Source organism: Bos mutus, chromosome 7 (assembly GCF_027580195.1).
Source record: "Bos mutus isolate GX-2022 chromosome 7, NWIPB_WYAK_1.1, whole genome shotgun sequence".
NCBI classification, from domain to species: Eukaryota; Metazoa; Chordata; class Mammalia; order Artiodactyla; family Bovidae; genus Bos; species Bos mutus.
The window spans coordinates 60,590,761-60,610,546 of record NC_091623.1 but is presented as its reverse complement, the minus strand read 5'-3'; the positions used below and the strand labels follow the sequence as shown (position 1 = coordinate 60,610,546).

At 54.8% G+C, this 19,786-nt stretch overlaps 2 protein-coding genes across 2 annotated transcripts in view; both read right to left on the bottom strand.

The window, feature by feature from the left end:
• Window positions 1–339, bottom strand: part of TLE2 (TLE family member 2, transcriptional corepressor) — a 29,405-nt gene extending 29,066 nt beyond the window's left edge. Inside the window, 1 exon segment of the mRNA XM_070373951.1 lies at window positions 322–339. The gene's annotated coding sequence lies outside the window, so the exon portion shown is untranslated.
• Window positions 340–5,139: 4,800 nt separating this feature from the next.
• TLE5 (TLE family member 5, transcriptional modulator) lies at window positions 5,140–13,442 on the bottom strand. Its single transcript, XM_070373958.1, has 7 exons — window positions 13,273–13,442; window positions 12,040–12,137; window positions 9,675–9,738; window positions 8,316–8,360; window positions 7,629–7,691; window positions 6,331–6,405; window positions 5,140–6,248 (listed from the first exon to the last, which is right to left on the bottom strand). Exons 1-7 carry the CDS (start codon window positions 13,297–13,299, stop codon window positions 6,027–6,029), a joined length of 594 nt encoding a protein of 197 aa, XP_070230059.1. The 5' UTR covers window positions 13,300–13,442; the 3' UTR covers window positions 5,140–6,026.
• Window positions 13,443–19,786: the final 6,344 nt, after the last annotated feature.

Genomic DNA, 19,786 nt, shown 5'->3' with positions numbered 1-19,786 from the left:
GCCCTGGGTGGGTGGGAGAGGTTTGTAGGGGGAGCTGGAGGCGGGGAGGACCAGCGAGGTCGACTGAGAGGCGGGGATGGCTGTGAAAGAGCACAGTAGGAGGGAGTGTTCGAGGGGGAGGAGAGAGAGATCAAGAAAGACCTTGAAGGACCGCGGAAGAGAGAGACCTAGACCCGGAGGTACCCGGAGGCAGAGGAGGTGCAGAGATAGTCGGAGAAGGGCAGACCCCGCGAGAGCTCTGCAGAGCAGAGTGCTTGGGCGTTTGGCAGGGCCTTGGGGTACAGGCAGCTCCCTCCTGCAGCCCCTAAAGTCAGAAAATACCTAAATTCCATGCGGGCCTCGTCCTGGGGTCCTGCCTCTGTCTCCCCTCCAGACTGGCCCCTCTGCGACAACAGTAGATCCTACTCATCATGGGTGTGGCTGCACCCCTCCTCTGCTCCAACACCTTCCATGGCTCCCGGAAGCCCTGGCTGTCCGACAGGACGCATCCTGCAGGGCTGGCCTAGGCCCGCCCATCCCGCTGGCTCCTTTGCCATCTCACTTTCTTCCTACATCTTCCCTGAACACCTGCTGTGCGCCAGGCAGGAGTCCAAGCCCTAGGGATTCAGGAGTGACCCAAACAGACCCAGTCCCTCTTGTTGAACTCATCTCCGGTGTGGGGAAAAGCAGAGGACGGAATATTTGTTGACCTAAGTTGTTCACAGCGATCAATGCTGTAAAGATAAAGCCAGCGAGCAGGAGAGAGGGGGTGGTGGTGATGGCCGGAGTGCAGTGGCTGTGGGGACAGTGTGTCCCACCATGCAGAGGGTTGCCCAGAGGTGGCACCGGGCTCAGTCACCCTCAGACTGGAAAACGATGCCGATTAGAATGAAGGCCCCGAGCAAGGGGAAGGGCCAGAGCTCTGCCCACCTGCGCTGGGTCCAGGCTAAGATGTGTGTCTTTCAGCATCCTGGTTCTCTGCTATGTGCCCCTACTTGACGCCTCAGTAGGGGTGTCACTTGACGCCTCCGGCCTCAGTTTCTTTATCTGTAAAATGGTTCTTCCTTCACCGGGCATGTTCAAGAATTGTTTGAGAACTGCAGCTGAAGCCCTGAGCCAAGGTCAGAGCATAATAGATGTTCAGTGGATGGCAGCCATCCATGATTTCTGTTATCCTTATGATCTGCATTGCTTTCCCAATTCTTTCTGGTACTGCCTAGTGGGGCCGAGAGCTCTGCCAGCCAGCCAGCAAAGGGCAGGAGACCGGCTGTGGCCCTGTCTTGTCTTGTGACTTTTGACAACTTCCTGCCCTTCCTCAGGCATCAGTTTTCCTGTCTGTACAATGGGGTGAGCATGTGGGGTGGTCATGCCCAGGTCCCTGATTCCACATCACTGCAGGTGCTTTTTGTTTCTCCCCCAAGTCTAATCTAAGTTCAAGGTGCAAACTCCAGACTCTGGAAGGAAGAAGGCCACGTAAATATTTCAGGCAGCAGATGTACCTGGCCAGCCTGGAATGTGAATGTTTAATGTCACATCCTCATTTACAGGATGCTTTTTTTCCTGGGCTGGCTGGAAAATCTGTTAGCCCTTGACCCCTCCTCAGCCTGGGAGGCCGAATCAGGAGGAGGAGGTGAGCCTGGCTCTGGGAGACTGGGGTGCAGGAGGGTACTGGGTCAGCCTCTTGTTACTGGGGCCTGTGGGAGGACATGATTGTATGCACAGGAACATCATGGTTTAGACAGAGTCAGGGACTTGCATACCTTGAAGCACAGGGATCCTCGCTGCTGGAAAGACCCTTAAAAGGGGGAGAGGGTAGAAAAGGGGAGTCCCAGAAGGGCCTAGGGTCTGGGGGTGGGGTGGGGTAGTCAGAACAGTTGGGTTTACCAAAACTTGTGCCCCCGCAGCCCCCTCTGGGGTCTCTCTGCCCCTCCCCCTTGCCTCCCTCCCCCTCTTCTGATGCTCCTTCACTCCCCGCCTTCCTCCCCTCCCCCACATCCCCACTTCTTTCCTTCTCCCTCCTTTCCCTAACCCCCCTCCTTCCTCCTGCCTCTCCCTTCTCTCCCCTTCCCCCCTCCCTCTCTTCATCCTCCCTCCCCCCCCTCCCCGCCTTCCTTCCTCCCTCCTTTCCCCCTCCTCCCCTCCACCCTCCCCACCGCCCCCTCCTCTCCTTCCTCCCGCCTCATTAGGCGCGGCCGCGGCGCGGGGCCCATTAGCAGATCAATTAGCCGAGGTCGCCGGCGGCGCGGTCGTTAAGCGCGGGAGGCCGCGGCGGGGAGGGGGCCCTGGAGACCGCACCTCCGTCCGCTCCGGCTTCCCGGCTGCGATTGCCTCTCCTCTCCCGCCCCAAGACCCTCTGGTCACGCGCCCCACAGCAGACTCCAGGGCCCTCGCTTTACCGTTCCCAGCCCTATGGGCGGGATGGGGGAGCTTCAAGGCCCAGAGGGACACCCCAGGTCACAACCGTGGTGTCCGTGACTGGGCAAGGCCCCTTTTTCTTTGGAGCAGACCCTCCCCCCCCCCCAAAAAACGCCCTTCATCTGCCAGCAACATCAGTAATAGTACTAATAATATCAGCTGACTTCTCTTGAGCCCTTGCAGGCTTTCTGCTAATCCTCGGAACAATTTCCCAGAAGCAGATCAGACAAGTGACTTCACTTTCCTCCCTGCCTCGGTTTCTATCCACACACCCGCTGACCCATTTTGTGTTTTCCCAACACATGTGTCTATCTGGCCACAAGGGTGGGGACTTAAGTCTTTCCTTTTCCTTCCCTGCTGTCCACAGGGCTCAGAGTAGGAGCTCAATATGTTTTTTTTTTTTTTTTAAAGGAAGAATGAATGAATGGGTGAGGCTGTGCTAAAGCACTTTCTCCGGAGTCCATGATAGGATCTTCATGACAGCCGTGTGATTAAACCCATTTCACAGATAGGGAAAACCAAGACCCAGAGCAGTGAAGCTGCTTGCTTGCTCGAATCACCTTGCTGTGAGAGGAAGCCCAGGCTGGAGACTCTCTGTCCAGAACCATTATGGGATGTATTAGTAACAGCTGCTTTTCCCATCCCAATTGAAATTTTCATAGTACCAGGGAAACTTGCTTTGTGAGGGAAGGTCAGAAAAATGACTTCTGGAGGTTTTGGGGGATTAGAACCCAGGGGAGGGGGGAAAAATAATCACTGTTCCAGAACAGCATGTGCAATGGTCTCTATTCAAGGAAAGGCAAAATGTTTCAACCTGGCTCCAGCCTGCTGAGGAGGAATAATTAGAATGGTGGGTAGCAGATCCTCAGGGTGTCCTGGGCCTAGAATTTATTCCTAGGGTCACAGAGGCCAAAGATAATCTATTCTTTAAAACATTTTTTAAAATTTTGAGGAAAAAAAAAAAAAAAAGATAGCCCCCTGCCGGGATTTACCTGGCAGTCCAGTGGTTAAGACTCCATACTCCTAATGCAGGGGTTCCATCCCACTGCCTGGGAACTAGATCCTGCCTGCCACATGGCAAAAAGATAAAAATTGTGAAGTAGAACACACAGAAGAGTGCCCAGATTATAAATGCCCAGATTATCATTTGATCACTTATCACAAAATGAATACACTTGTGTAATCAGCCCCCAAGCTTGCATAGTGGGTAGAGTCTGCTTGGGTAGCCCCATGACATGTGCAACTATATAGGTCACTTGGGGCTGTTCTTGATATAAATGGAATCACGTAGCATCTCTCTTTTGTACTTGGCTCCTTCAGTGTTGTGTGTGTGTGCTGCAGGTGTTGAGTGAGGTGGTTTCTGGTTCTTTTTCTGACTGCATAGTATTCCATGGGCAGCTGGCATCACAAAGTACCCTTCTGCCCTTTGATGGACAGCTGGTGGTTTCCAGTTTGGGGCAATAATGATTTGTTACAGCTGCTCTAAACACTCTGGTGGCATGTCTGTTGCATGGATCTAACATTGAAATCCAGGGGGATTGCTGGGTGCTAAGCAGTCTTTTGGAGGCAGATGTTAACAGTTTATATTCTCCAAGTCACAGAGATGAGTTTTGGGTTTTTCTGCTGTTGTTGTTGCAGCATGTGGGATATAGTTTCCCGACCAAGGATTGAACCCTGGCCCCCTGCATTGGGAACACAGAGTCTTAACCACTGGATGACTGGGGAAGTCCCTGCATTAACATATGAGGATACATGTTAACCAGGGAGTGAGTGGCTATGAGGATACGTGTTAACCAGGGAGTGAGTGGTCTCATTACATTGATTTTTGCACGTGATTTCACTGTAGTGGGGGAGGAGGTGGGGTACAGAAGGAGGGTCCCCCTGTCCCCTCTACACCTTCTTTCTCTCCTGAGGGACAGAAGACATTTTCTCTGAAGTTGGCTGTCCATCACCACCCCTTCCCTCGTTCCCTGTGCCCTTGGCTGCCTGGAAAGCCACTGGATCAGGCAGATAGTTGAGAATTCCTTGGTCTCCTCATGCTCCCAGTCCCTTGAGAGTGAGAGCTCTATGCCAAGAAGCCCTGACAAGATCTTGCAAGATGGAAGATATTGCAGTCAAAATGACAGCTCTCACTCTCCAACCGGCTCCCTGCCCTCAGCCCCATATCCTGGCTGGGGAGACTGATGTTCTCTTGAAGTTCCAGGTGCCCCAGGGAACCACCTTTCCTCCTGGCTCCCCCTCCCCAGGTGGTCCAGCTTGGATGCAGGGGCATGAAGGCAGGCTCCAAGTGGTCCTTGGAGAGTTGAGGTCCAGCCAGGAATCAGTTCCCTGATTTGGAAGAAGCCATGTGTGTGTGCGTGCAGTGACTGCTTGTGGTCTTAACATGTCTCTTAAGGGTAAAGAATTTCACTTAGGAACCATCTGGCCTGAGGCTCAGAAACCAGTCCCACCACTTATGCTCAGTGACCCCTTAGCTTTTTTGAGTCCTTTTGCCTACCTGTCAAAACAGCTGACCAGACCTCAAACACCTAGGCTTTGCTGTGTGAACTCGAGCCTCCATCTGACCATCTCTGGGCTAGAGACTGCGTTCAGGAGCTAAATTATATTTACAAGCTGGACTCAGGACTTTTCATATCCAGTCCCATAACAGAAGAGGGGGCTCAGGCTTGAAGGAGGCCCCCCTCCTCCCCTGGGAAGGGGGTCACCGCAGGGCAGCCCACAACACAGAGGCAGAAACACAGCAACCAACCTTCTCACGTCTTTATTTGAAAGGCACAGCTAAGCCCACCCTCGATACAGCATTTTCACTTCTCTCCGTAGAGATCAAACGACTGAACACAACAAAAGCTGACAGTCTAAAAGGCTATATACAGACACAGGTGTGGGTGTTGTTTTTTTTTTTTTTTTTTTACATTTTTGTCTTTTTCCTTTTTTTAATATCCCTTTTCTTAAAAGACAAGCTAGTATACTGGAAAAGGGGGGGAAAATAAAAACCAAGACAACTTGAGTACCCTCATCTTTATTCAGGAAGGGGAGAAAGGGAATTCTGAGTTGCTGGCCCCACTCTGTTGCCCTGGGGCTAAGCTCGCTGTCGGTGGCCCCTCTTTCTTTTGTGGGTGCAGGCATCAGGAACTCATGGAGGGTGAGTGGGTGGGAAGGGCAGACATGGGGTGCCCAGGGTGGGGAGGGCAGCTAGCATTGTGTTTGCATGCAGTGCCAGAATGGGAGGCTGGGTGACCCCTGGGGTGGGGCCCCCCCCCTGGCGGGCAGACTGTCAGTTACATGTGTGTGAATCAGGGAAATGCAGGGGGTGTTGGACCTCTTGAGGTTTTGCTCCCTTAGGACCTGGCCTCCCACCTGTCTCCAGGCCTCAGCTTGCCTCATCTGTGGTATGAGTGGGTACTGACCCATTCAGGCTACAGGGGAGGAGGAGGGAGGCCAGAAATTGGGGGTAGGAGCCAAGCCAGGGTAGGGCACAGAAGCAGGGCGACAGCCCCAGTAGGCAGCTACCATAAATACTACCAGAGTTTGGCCAATCCCAAGCTATTACTGTGTCTCGTGTGCTGAACCTTCCTCTCTCAGTGTTTGTCTCCCCTCTGTCCCACCCCCACCCTCCCCATCCCAGCCGCCCACTAATCCGACTTCTCGCCGTCGTCCTCCTGGTGGGTGTCACCATCATGCCCGTTTTTGTCTTCCTTGGAGAGGTGGGCCTGGGAGCCCAGCGCCGACAGCGAGAGGAGGCCGGTACCTGCGCTGACCGCCGGCAGAGAAGGGGGCTGCAGCCCCACAGGCAGGGGGGTCAGGGGCAGGGCCAGAGCCTGCAGCTGAGACAGCTGGTGGGCTTGGAGCTGCTGCTGCAGTACAGAAACAGGGGAGCATTAGCCCCCTTGAGCCCACCTGTCCCTCCCCCATCCCCCCACAAGACCCTAGACGTACTCGGATGATGGAGTTCAGCTCAGGAGCAGTGACCTGCTTAGCCCTCTCAATGGCTCCCAAGACCTGCTGCTGGTGCTGGAAAGTGGGGGGGGGGTGGGGGATGGAGAGGTGTCAGATGATTCACCCCATCTAGTTGGGATTTGTGGCACAGAGCCCAGAAGAAGCCCCACTCCCATCTCCACTATTCGAGCCCTCCCTCTCTATGATTTCCCATCTCTCCCCTCAGGAAACGCCCCTCTCTCCAGTTGATTCCTTTCACCAAGCCTCAGTCTCTTCATCTGGAAAATGGGATACATACAGACACACAGAAGACCCAAAGGGCTTCGTACCAGAATCTTAGGAAACTGTGGACTATGACCGATGCCACAAGCAAAGAAGTCAAAACTTGTAAGAGCTCAGAACAGGACTGCTAATGGAAAAAATCTGAGGTCTGCTAACCCAAGCTCCTCTTCCTCCACAGCTGGGAAGGCCCAGTGAATTCTGGCAGGGCTGGGGTGTGAGTCAAGGTTTGGGGCAATCCCCCAGCTTTCACTGAAAATTTGTCTCTCTGGCTATCAGATGCTAAAATCTGCCAAGCTCCTTTGTGCCTTGGCTACCAGGGAGCCCCTGCTATGAAAGGAAACCAAAAGCTAGATCTTCAGGGTCCTAAGAATCCCCCTCTCTGGGGCTTCCATGGTGTCCTCTTGAATTGTCCCTGGGCATCATCCCCTGTGGGACCCCAAGGTACCAGCAGAATTTAAAAAGAAAATGATGAACTATCAGCAGTAAATCTGGCAGAGAGCAGAGGGGCCTTAGGTGACCCAGATGTGTGTGTGCGCGCGTACAGTGGGCTTCAGACCGAGAATCCAGGAAACAGAAAAGACTTGGGTACATAGTCCCTTTGTGTGTCCATGTGCTGTGTGTCTATGTTTTGCATCTGTGCGTATGTCTGTTGCATCTGTGTCTGTTTGTATGTCTGCCTGTGTGTGTGGAGTGTCTTCCTGTACACCCGGCGGCCAGCAGGACCAGGCAGATGAATCTCAGGAAGGTGAAAGGCAGAAACAAAATTCTTGGTGCAGTGTTCAGCAGTGTAGCTGACATTTTTACGGTGCAATGACTCACGCAGACTGGGAATTCCACAGCAGGGTGAGGTCCTTCCCTTCACCCCTGGGGTTTCTCCTGCACAGACTGGCTGATGGCTGGGAGGTCCAGAGAAGGCAGGCGTGTGCCCTGGGGCACGCAGATGGCTACAGAGGGGTGGGGCTAAGGGAAGTTCAGGGTCTATCTCCTCCCAGCAGACCCCCAGGGGCTCCACTCACCTCTTGGGACAGGTAGGGCAGGACCTGGGCACATATCCCATTTAGCCTCTTGACGATTTCAGCCTGGAACAGACAGACACTTCAGCCCTGGGCAGCAGCCAGCCAGGGCAGGTGCAGACCAGCCCTGGGAGGCCCAGTGGTTCTGTCTAATCCAAGAGGAGGCCGGCTTGTCCCAGGATCATATCAACTCATCAGGCCCATGGGCACCCGATCAGCAGCAAAAGTGGCCCCGGGGGCTGAGTCTCTGAGGGTAGTTAAGAGCCCAGGACAGAGCGAAATCCAGGCCCAGTGGCTTGGGATCTGGGTGGCCCTGGAAAGATGCCCGATGCCTCGTAGGTAGTGAGCATTCCGTGGGAGGGAGGAAGAGGTGGGGGCAGCTGGCATCAGAATTCTCTAACCTGAGATAGGGTTTGGAGGGTGGGTTGGCATGTCACATCACCCTGCTCCCCCAGGACTGTCACAAAAGAGAGACAATGGGGTGGGGGTGGCAGGTCCTAGGAAAGCCTCTGCCCCTCCCCCTCAGGGAGAAAAACCTCCCAGGGAGGCCTGAGAAAGAACAGAAGTGGGGAGGGGGGGCTCTGGAGGTAACAGGATACCAAGGCAGACTTGGTGCTCAGCCAAGGGGTGGCGGGTTCCTACCTGCCTGGGCCGGAGCGGGAAAGGGGGAGGAGGGGGAAGGGGGCATACCTGCTTGTGCATCTCGATGTTCAAGCCATACGACATCTCGTAGTACTGTGTAGGGGGGAGACAGAAATGGGGGCGGGTGAAGGATGTGGAGCTCCAGAGACAAAAGACACAGGGGAAGTGACAGAGACAAAGAGGGGGAGAAAGGGAAAGGTGGGAGGAGGGGAGGGCAGGCAAGAGAGATGGAGGCGGAAACAGGGAGACACCCACACCTGGACCTGGAGCCCAGGTGCCTGGTGAGGATGCTAGGGACGCCAGTGGGGCACTCAGTGCCCCATTTCTGGAATAATGACCTCACCCCCTCCACACACACACACACACACACACACGCACACACACACACACACAGGCACACACACATTCCAAGGCTCCTAATCTTTTATCTTTATGTGTCTTGTCTGCGGGTGGCCCCGGACTCCAGGGAAGTTTGTCTTCCTGGGTATAAATAATCGAGGATAAACAAATCCTGTTGGGTCTGCCTCTGGGGCCAGCGGCACCCCCCTCACGCCCCACATCTGACCCTGCCCCTCCCCTGCTCTAAACCCTCCTATGACTCCCCATCACCCCCAAGGGAAGATAGGGGGAGAAAGCCAGGTTTGTGCGGCCTCTCCTTCTCTGCCCAGCTGGCTCCTATCCATTCATCAGGACCCCAGCTGCAATGCCTCCTTCTCCATGCAGTCTTTCTCCAAACGGGAGCACACCCTTCTGGAGTTCCCCAGCCCCATCCCTCTGAATCCAGAGGTTCCTTGTCCAGCTCTGCCCCCATGGCCTGGGGGAAGTGGGCTCTGGGCTGGACTTAGGCAGGGTTTTGATGCAGAAATCACCACACCTAGTGAATATGAAGCAAAGCAAGTGATTCCGGCAGTATGCAGGGGCAGGGTCTCCAATGTCAGGCCCAAGAAGGCAGTGCCGCCCCCTCCCTCCCTTCCACCCACCCTCCTCAAAAGAGTGTCAGCCTCCTGCCTGGGGAGGGGGGCCCTCCAGGAGTCCTCCTCCAAAGCTCGGACTAGGAGGGGTTAAGCCTGGGATGCTCAGACCATGGGGGTGGGGAGGGGAGGGATCAACAACCTCCCCGCCCAGTTCCTGGCTTTCACAGCCACTGGCTCCTCCGCTGCCAAGGACAGCCAGGGACCTGGCAGGCCCAGGCCGCAACCCGGTGGCTTGGCACCTCGGCCACTGCCCGGGCCGGCAGCCAGGCCAACAAGATTAACTCAGCCCGGCCAGGGGCTGGCTGAGCGGAGAGCAGACCCTGACTCCTTGCACATCCCAGAGGAGATGGCCAGGGTTCAGACAGCAGCTGCCAGTGCTGGAGGGGGACCTGGGGTCCTCTGGCCCTGCCCACCAGACCCCGGGCTGGCTTACCATCACGTAATGACGCTGCATTTCTGACTTCTCGCTGGCCAGCTTGTCACATTCGAGTTTCAGACTGAGGAAAAAGAGGGGGAGGGCTGGGGCTGGGATGAGGTCCCCCCCATTGTGCAAGGGAGCCCCAAACTTTGGTGGGGGTCAGAGAAAAGAAGAGGGAAGGGGAGCCACAGGTGCCTTAGCTGGAAACTGGGGATGATGAAACCCACCTTGAAGATGTGGGGGTGGAGAAAGCAATGAAAATAATAAAAACAGAAGTCAGAGCAAATACCCTGACTGTAGGTCAGACAGGGATTCAAAGAAACTTTTTCCTATCGTGAAATCCAACGAGGTCAGGGCTGTTAACGTCAGTCTCCTTTATAAAGATGATGCAATGGATGCTCAGAGAGGTTGAGTGAACAGGCTCAAGGTCACACAGCCAGGAAGTGGGCTTCAAAGGCCATACTCCCACCCACTGGGCAAAACTCTCCAGCAAAGAAGGAATAGACAGACATTGCTGAGAGGTTACAAGGGCCCGGAGCCCACTGGCAGGGCTCTGGACTGAATTCAGTAAGGAATCTTCAAAGGCACCCAGCCTCTCTTGTGACCTCTGATTTCCCTGGTTGGGGGGAGGGGTATAAATTTCTATCACTGGGTAATAGAGTTGGTGATCCCCCTCCTGTCTTGGGTTGCCCCAGCAAGGATGAGCTTTGGATACTTCTCAAAGGCCCCCAAGGGGGTGTCAGGGTGACAGGTAGAGAGCTGAGGTCACAAACTCAACTAGATAGACTGGGTCCAAAGTTCAGCCCCGCCACTCTGATGCTGTGTGACTCTGGGCAAACGCCTCTACCTCTCTAGGCCTTGGTTGCTGAGTCTGCTGAGCTCCAGCCTCCCAGGGTGGGGTGGTGAGGACAAGATGAATTAAGACCAGAAATGTTCTTAATGCTGGCATACAGTAAGTACCCAATAAATACTTTGTTGATCTTGTGGTCACCCCAGGGGACTTAGCGTTTTGTTCCGCCAGACTGATCACGACTTGTATACCTCAGTTCACAGGTGAGCCACACTTAATCTAATTCTCTTTAAAAATGTCCACGTGTGACCACCGTTAAAAATAAACTCAGGCAATTTCATTCCAAATTCGGCATTTCTGGCCTTTCCTGAGGGACTGGTAGATATTGTGACAGCCCCAACACGGTGGAAGCCCTCAGTGTACACCAGGAAGCCTAAGCCCAGTGAACGGAGACTGTGAAGCTCAGAGAGGGGGTGTGACCTATCTGAGGTCACACAGCGCTCTGGCAACATCTCTAGAACTGGATAGGCTCCAGTGGTCACCGTGATGTGGGCATGGGCCAGGCAGGGAGAGGGGACCCCCTGGAGAGGCTCAGAAAGGCCAGATCTGTTGGGTGAAGCCCCTAAACCCTCCATATCACAGGATCAGAACAAAGTCCCTAGGCCTGCCCTTCATCATCTATACCTCTGATTCCTCATCTTTGAAATGGGCACAATGATAAGACAGCAGGGAAGACGAAACAAAAGGAAGTATGTTCATTCTTCAGCAAATGGGGAGAAGGGGCAGTACCCCCTAAAGAACAAATATATCACTCTTTCCAATTTCTTCTTGGAGAAATCCCAGGATCCTTCAAAAAATACTTCTGTGTGGGTAAACAGATCCAGGGAGGCCCCAAACCCCACTGGTATATAGACTCCCCATCTGATTTCCAGGCAAAGCCCCCCTCTGTAGCAGAGCCTTGAGGATCTGCTTCCTTCAATCCAGAGATGGGATATAAATCTTGCTACTTTCTTGCTGTGCAACCTCAGAAAATCTCTGGGCTTAAGTTTTTCCAAGTGTAAAATGAAAAATAAATAGTTCCTTTCTCTTTAGATCAGGCACATGGCAAAATCCTTTAGCAATGTCAGATTCAATTCTGGAGGGAGAATCACCTTACTGCTGGGTGGCAGGAACCCTTTCTCCAAAACCAGGCTACAGATTTGGGGATGGTGGTGGAGGGCTTTGGGGAGGTGGAGAATCAATCACCAATTCTAGATGCTGGGGAGTCTTTTATCCATTGGTGTTGGGGTGGGGAGAGGGGCTCTAAAACCAGACAACTGAGTCTGGACAAATTATTGACATTTTTGATGCCTCAGATTTCTCATCTACAAAATGGGACTGTTTTAAAGACTAAATGAATGAATGTCATATCCCTGAAGTGGTAAAGACAGCGCCTGCCACCTAAGACCTTCAAGGCCTCTACTTTTTGGAGTCTGTATATAAAGCAGAGGCCACAATCTCCGCTCCAGGCCTCAGTCTGAAGCAAGGGGCTCCATCTGAGCAAGGGGCTCCACCTTCTCCCGAGTCGGGGACCACCAGCCCCCAGCTCACCTGTGGTACTGAGCCTGCAGCAGTTGAAACTCATCTTTGATGCGATCGCAGGAGTCCGAAGTAGTGAATTTGAGTTGCTGGGGGAGGTGCGACGAGCCCTGTGGGGAGGGGGCGGCGGCCCGGGTCAGGACCCCACAGGGCGGACATCCACCTCTCCCCCGCCACAGAGGCCCCAAGGCGGCAGGCGCAGCTGCAGCGCCCCCCCCTACCCCTGCCCCACTTCCCGGGCCCGTGTTTACAGCTCCTGGCGCGGCCCCCGCCCTCGCTTCCTGCCCCCGCCTCTCCCAGCGAAGCCGAGGGGGGTGGGTGCGCCCGGAGTCGCTCGTCCCCCGCCACCCCCAGGCTGTGGGGGTGCGTCTGAAGGCCCGCCCTTGGAGGGGGGCAGGGTGCGCCCTCTACCGCGCCTCCAAAGCGCCGGGAGGGGGTGCACTCTGAGCGTCCAGTTGCCTCTGGGGGGAGGGTAACGCGTCCTAGAGAGACCCCCCCCCAGTTGGGGGGGAATGAGGTTTCCTAGCCTAGTCCCCTTGGGGGAGGGGCCTCTCTCACCATCTGAAATTTCCGAGTGGGGGCACCCCTGATTCTGAGCACCCTTCCTCCAGGCCGCGCTCTTCCGGGAGGGGTGCGCCTTGGGTCTCTCCCCCACTCCCGGACCCCGAAAGCACCCCCAGCCTTAGAGGTGCCTGGTGGGGCTTCCGGGGCGCCCTAGGCCTGAGGCCAAGGCCGCCGAGGCCCAGCCTGGCTTGGGGGGTAGGGGGCAGGGCCCGGGCTGGCGCGGGGTGGAGGGATCTAAGCGGGGAGCTGGAGGGGACCTGGCTTGGAACCTAGCGGGGTACTCTGGTCCCGGAAGCCGGGAGGGGGGCCAGGAGCTACGGGGGATGGGACGGAGTCCGGGAGCTGGCGGCGGGGGTGGGGAGTAGCGCTGGGCCCAGAGCTAGAGGGGACTGGGCCCAGGAGTTGGGGGGGAAGATGCCGAGCTGGGGGGTGGGGGTGGCCCGGCTGGGATCTGGAGCTGGGGGCGCAGGGCTTGGACCTGGAGAGGGGCGCTGAGTTTGGACCTGAGGGGGGGGGGGCAGGGCCCGAACCTGGGGGAGGGAATGGTTCGGCTGGGAACTGGGGGGACCGGGCCGGGACCTGGGGGGACGCAGGGCCCAGAGCTTGGGGGATGGCCCGGCCAGGAACTGGGGGGTGCCGGACCCGGATGGGGTGGGCGCCGGGCCGGCGGGCCCCGCTTACCGAATGCCTGCTTTGTGGAAACATCATGTCAGTCGCGGCGGGGGGCGCGGGCTGCGCCCCGGCTGTGCGCCCCGGCTCGGGCTGCTCGGGGCGCCGGCGGCCGCGCCTTTGTCCCGGCGCCGATCGGCAGCTCCCGGGGCCGCCGCCGCCGCCTCCCGCGCCCGGCCTCGCCCGCTTCCTGCGCCCCCTCCCCGCGCGCCCGGCCCCGGCGCGCCCCGGGCCCCGCTTCCTGCGCGCCCGGCGCCCCTCCCCGCCCCTCCCCGCCGCCCGCCTCCCCGCACGCCCGGCCGCCGCTCCTATTGTCTAATGGCGGCGACGCCGGCAGTGGCCGCGGCCTCGGCTGCGCGGAGGCTCCGGCTCCACCTGCTGCTGCTGCCGCCGCCGCCGCTTCTGCTTCCCGGGCCCCGTGCGCGCCGCCGAGGGGGGGTGGCGCGCGCCCGGGGAGGCCCGCGGATCCCCACCCATCCGCCTCCCCCGGGCAGGCCGGCGCGGTGACCTTGGGCCCGGCGCGCCCCCGCCGCGCCGGGGCCCCTGCTGGCCTGGTGGCCTGGACGGCAGCGCCTGGGCCTCGGTTTCCCCATGTGTCAGAGCCGGGGGGCCCGGCTGCTCCCATCGAAACCTCCGGCGCAGTCATGGCGCGACCCAGACGCGTGCCATGGACATGCTCTGTAACCTTGGCTCACGGGATGTTTTCTGAGCCTCGATTTCCTCTTCTGTAGAAAGGAGGTGGTGATAACCACCGAGTTTCTGGGAGCCATGGCTTCCACACACATTTATGGGGTGCCTACTGTGTGCCAATCCTCGCTCCACGATGTCGGGGTGGGAGGGGATACAAAGTCCAGGCCCTGGTGGCCCTGGTGGAGATGACACGAGACATAGAGACAAAACCATGAACCACATCCCTAGCAGGTCAGACAGTGGTAACAGCTATGGAGAAAACAAACCAGGAGGGAGGGCCGGAAGGTGCGATTTTAAACAAAGGGGGTCAGAGGGCCTCCTTGGCCTCTAAGAGGACCCAAAGGTGAGAGAAGGAGCTGGCAGGCTATGGGGGTAGTGGCTTAGTCAAGGAGGCAGAGACAGCCAGCGCAAAGGTACTGAGGCAGCACTGCCTGGCACGGGGTGGAGGTGGAGTTCTTGGGAGGAAATGAGGGCAGGGAGGCAGGGCCAGCAACTTCATGCATTCACACAGGGCCCTAGCTCCCAGAAGGGCTGTGCTCTGGTTAACGATCTGCCCTTGTGGTCTCTGGAAATTCCTAAATAATTTTTGAACAGGGGTCCTCACAGTTTAGTTTTGCATTGAGCCCCGCAGCTCTGTAGCTGGTGATAGGGAGGGACAGATGCTGCAGGGCCTGGTGGGCGGTGGGGAGGACGTGGGCTTTTACTCTCAAGAGTGGTGGGAGCCCTGGAGGGCTGTGGGCAGAGGTGGGGCCAGGCCTGACTCAGGCCTGGAAGAAGCTGTGGAAATAATGCACGGTGAACCCAGTGCAAGTGCTAAAATACACAAGCTTTTAATAATCACCATCACCAGCATCATCAACTGTGCACCTACCTCCTGGATGAGTTTGACTTCTTTGGGCCTTGAATTTTCCCATCTAAAATGGAGTTAGGACCCTTGTCACCTTTCCTGGGCAGATGAGGGGTTAGGACTAGGTGGAGATGAATAAGCAAAACTGAAGCTTCTTCTGCCCCCAAAGCACCTGAAGATAAAACAGCATTTTAACACCATATTTTTTCAGTTCAGTTCAGTTGCTCAGTTGTGTCCAATTCTTTGCAACCCCATGAACTGCAGCACACCAGGCTTTCCTGTTCATCACCAGCTCCTGGAATTTGCTCAGACTCATGTCCATCGAGTCGTTGATGCCACCCAACCATCTCATACTCTGTCGTCCCCTTCTCCTGCCTTCAAGCTTTCCCAGCATCATATTTTTAATTTCTTTCCTTAGTTTTCAGTTCAACTGAGTCGCTCAGTCATGTCTGACTCTTTGCAACCCCATGGACTGTAGCACGCCAGGCTTCCCTATGCATCACCAACCTTTTTTAGTTTAGTTCTTTTTGTTTTTTCCCTGGCTATACCATGGAGCTTGTGGGATCTCAGTTGTCTGACCAGGGATTGAACCTGGGTCACGTCAGTGAAAGCCCATAACACCATATTTTTTTAAATAAAAATTAATGCCAAAAAATTCACCATGAAAAAATATCAATATATTAAATAAGGTAGGATCCAATGGGACCAGAGATGAATTAGTAAAATGTGGGGTTTCCTTAATTCCGTTGCTGGAAGAGGAAAGTCGAAAATTTTTAGTAAGTTTACTGTTCCTGGACTAGTAACCCTGGCAGTCCAGTGGTTAGGACTCGTTGCTTCCACTGCTTTGGTTGGGGAACCAAGTGGCATAGACCACAAACAAAAAATAGTTATAGAAAGTTTTCTGTTGCTAACTGTCCTGGAATATGTGTACCCCACAAATTGTATTGGAATCCTAGGTGGGAATGGGCTACAGAGTTTTCATGGCCCTGGGCAAAATGAACACACAGGGCCTCTGATTCAGAAAAGATCAGGAATTTCAGGATGGTGACTACAGAGCATCAAGCTAAGGGCAAGTCCTTTCCTTTTTTTTTTAAAGGGTTTGATTTGGCTGCATTCGTTGGGCTGGTCATGTGGGTGCCCCGAGGCATGTAGGAGCTTAGTTCCCCAACCAGGGATTGAACCCTAGTCCCCTGTATTGCAAGGCAGATTCTTAACCCCTGAACCACCAGGGAAGTCCCAGGCCTTCCTTTGAAGACAGAGTCCTGTAGGGCTGCCTGAGTCACAGGCCCAAGAAACCAGCCTTACTGCCAGTCCTCCCCACCTGCCATGGGGACCAGATGCCCTTTCTCCTGGGAGACCACCTGCATCCAGGCAGGCAGTTCCCTGTATTCGGGTGCCTCAGTACAGTGGGATAAGGGCTGGGCCTTTCAGCATGTAGAGAAGCCCAGAACTGTAACCCAGACTATGAATAAACCAACCCACCTGTTTTACATTTTTACCAGTCTCTGTTTTAGCATTTTAACCCTGCCATTATACCCATTTTAAGAATGAAGAAATGAAGGCACCAAGAGGTTAAGAGACTTGGGCAAAATCACATAGATGGTGGGTGGCAGTGCCAGGAGGTCAACCCAGGTCCTTGGGCCCTTGATGTCTATGTGATCCTGACCCTCTGTTCATTGTTCAGTTGCTAAGTCATGTCAGACTCTTCGTGACCCCACGGACTACAGCACGCCAGGCTTCCCTGTCCTTCACTATCTCCTGCAGTTTGCTCAAACTCATGTCCATTGAGTTGGTGATGCCATCCAACCACCTCAACTTCTGTCACCCTCTTCTCCTTCTGCCCTTAATCTTTCCCAGCATCAGGGTCTTTTCCAATGAGTCAGCTCTTCGCATCAGGTGGCCAAAATATTGGAGCTTCAGCTTCGGCATCAGTCTTTTCAATGGGTGTTCAGGATTGATATCCTTTAGGATTGACTGGTTTGATCTTCTTGCTGTCCAAGGGACTCTCAAGAGTCTTCTCCAACAATACAATTCAAAAGCATCAATTCTTTGGCGCTCAGAAGAACCTCATGCTGCTGCTGCTGCTAAGTCGCTTCAGTCGTGTCCGACTCTGTGCGACCCCATAGACAGCAGCCCACCAGGCTCCCCCATCCCTGGGATTCTCCAGGCAAGAACACTGGAATGGGTTGCCATTTCCTTCTCCAATGCATGAAAGTGAAAAGTGAAAGTGAAGTCATTCAGTCGTGTCTGATTCTTCGCGACCCCATGGACTGCAGGCTCCTCCGTCCATGGGATTTTCCAGGCAAGAGTACTGGAGTGGGGTGCCATTGTCTTCTCCCGAAGAACCTCATGGACAGTATGAAAAGGCCTTTTTAGGTGGGGCATAAAGGCAGAGCATGGCAGGGAGACTAACTGGAGAGGGCCAGGACTCTAGATGATGAAGGACCCTGCGTTCTGATCTGAGGAGTTGTGGTAGTACCTGGAGGGCACTTGGGAGCCGTGGAAGACTTCAGAACAGGGTTTTTCAGTACCACTCTTAACATTCTGGCCTGGATCATTCTCTGGGGTTGGCTGTCCTGGGCCCTGTGGGTTGTGGAGCAGCATCCCTGGCCCTCACCTATTCAATGCCAGGAGCCCCCCAGCCCCAAATTCCCTGTGGCAAAATTGCCCCCAGCTGAGGAGCACTGACATAAAGCAGCAGAGAGAGACCACCACGGCTGGTGGCAGAAGACGCTTGCCGGTAGTGGGAATGGATATAGGCAAGTCAGGAAGCCAGGAGACCACAGCGGATACCTAAACTAAGGTTCAGGAGAGGCCCAGGCTGGCCCAGGCCCGCTGTCTGGAGGAGCTTTGGGGGTAGAAAGAACAGAATGCTAGGGACTTCCCTGGTGGTCCAAAGGCTAAGATTCTACATTTCCAATCCAGAAGGCCCAGGTTCGATCTAGTAGTGAGTCTCGACCTAGAAAAAGCAACTATGGGGGTTCATTGTCATCGTCTTACAACTTCTGTAGGCCTGAAATATTTTCAAAGTCAAAAGATGAGTGAAAAAAATGTGGATTTCCTAACTTTATGGTCAGATGCTGGTCTCTAAATGTCAAGAAGAAGCAGGGGGACTTCCTTGGTGGCCCAATGGATAAGACTCTACGTTCCCAATGCAGGGGGCCCAGGTTCCATCCCTGATCAGCAACTAGATCCCTTGTGCCGCAGCTAAGACCCCACGCAGCCAAATAAATAAATAGTTAAAAAAAAAAAAAGAACTATGCCAGTGGGTGGGAGAAAGACAGGGCAGAAGGCTGCAGCAGAGAGGGAACAGTCTTCATCATATAATTAATTTGGGGAGGGGGGGAAACTGGGGCTTTTGAAGACCTTACTGTCTGAGTAGCTGTCATCCACACCCCTCAGCTCCTACCCATCCCCAGCTCCTTTCCCCTCCCTGGGGTTCTCTGGCCACATCTGGGGCCAAGTTGGGGCGGGGATCTGTCTCGTATATCCAACAGCCTGAGACTAGCCTCTCGGCCTGCTTACAAATGAGCACTGGGCCCCGAGGCCTCAGGGCAGAGCCAGGCGCTGGCTGGCCTTTGATGGATGGGGCTGCGGGGCCATTAATCAGAGGCGGGGGAGGAAACAGGTGGCCGCCGGGCAGGCACGGGGGACCTCCCTGTGATAGGCCTGGTGGAGCGGGGGCCTCAGCTGTCCGGCCTAGGCTTGAGATCCTGGCTGCAGTAACCTGGCTAGGTGACCCTGGGACAGTATAACTTTACTGCTCTGTGCCCTAGTCCCCCCTCCCCAAATGAAGCTGTTATTCATTCATTCCCTCGGTCACATCATCAACATCGATCGCACCTCCTGTGTGCCTAGCATGGTTGTGAGTGGAGGTTTACAGCAGCGATTAAGGAGGACAAAAATCCTTTCCCTTGCAGAGCAGACGGGCTTTAAAAACTTGACTCAGGTCCCGCCCCTCCTCTGCCCACAGCCCTCCAGGGCTCCCACCTCCCTTGGGATAAAAGCCAAGACCTCTCTCCAGCCCACAAGCCCCACTTGACCTGCCCAGTCCCCTCCCCGCCCTCCCCTCCTCCCTCTCTCCTCCTTGCTCACTCTGCTCCAGACACTCAGGCCTCCTCCTCCTCCTCAGTGTTCCTCCAACATGCCAGGCACGGTCCCGCCCAGGGCCTTTACACTGACTGGCCCTATCTGAAAAGCTCATCCCCGCATCCCACTTTGGCTAATTCCTTTGTCTCCTTCCAATCTTGACTTAAATGTCACCTTCTCAATGGGGCTGTGTTGTGACTTTCCTGTTTAATTCTGGTAGGGCTGGCAGAGGATGTGTAGGGAGATACTTTCTTCAGGCATAAAACTTAAGAAGGCACCAAATCTCAGTCAACAAGAAACGTACTATTTTAATGCGCTTAGTACAGTTTTAAAATTGTGGTAAAACACACATAAGATTAGGCTTCCCGGTGGCTCAGGGGTAAAGAATATGCCTGCAATGCAAGAGACCTGAGTTCAACCCCTGGGTTGGGAACATCCCCTGGAGAAGGGAATGGCAACCCACTCCAGTATTTTTGCCTTGTAAATCCCCTGGACAGAGGAGCCTGGAGGGCTACAGTCCACGGGGTGGCAAAGAGTCGGACCCGACTGTGCATGAGCCACCATGTGAAGGTATTATTTTATTTCCCTTGGGTGTATACCCAGAAATGTAATTGCTGAGTCAGAGGGTAAGCTTATGTTTAATTTTTGAGGAATCGCCAAACTATTTTCTACAGGGGCTGTACCATTTTACATTCCCAATTGCAATGTACAAGGATTCTAGTTTCTCCACATCTTTGCTAATAACTGTTATTGTCCTTTAAAATATATATAAATACATATTTTATACATATATATGTGTTTTATCCACCCATTCTAGGAGATGTGAAGTTATATCTCAATGTGGTTGTGATTTGCATAAGGCAATATTTGAACAAATCAAAAGTAAATGACAATATTTCC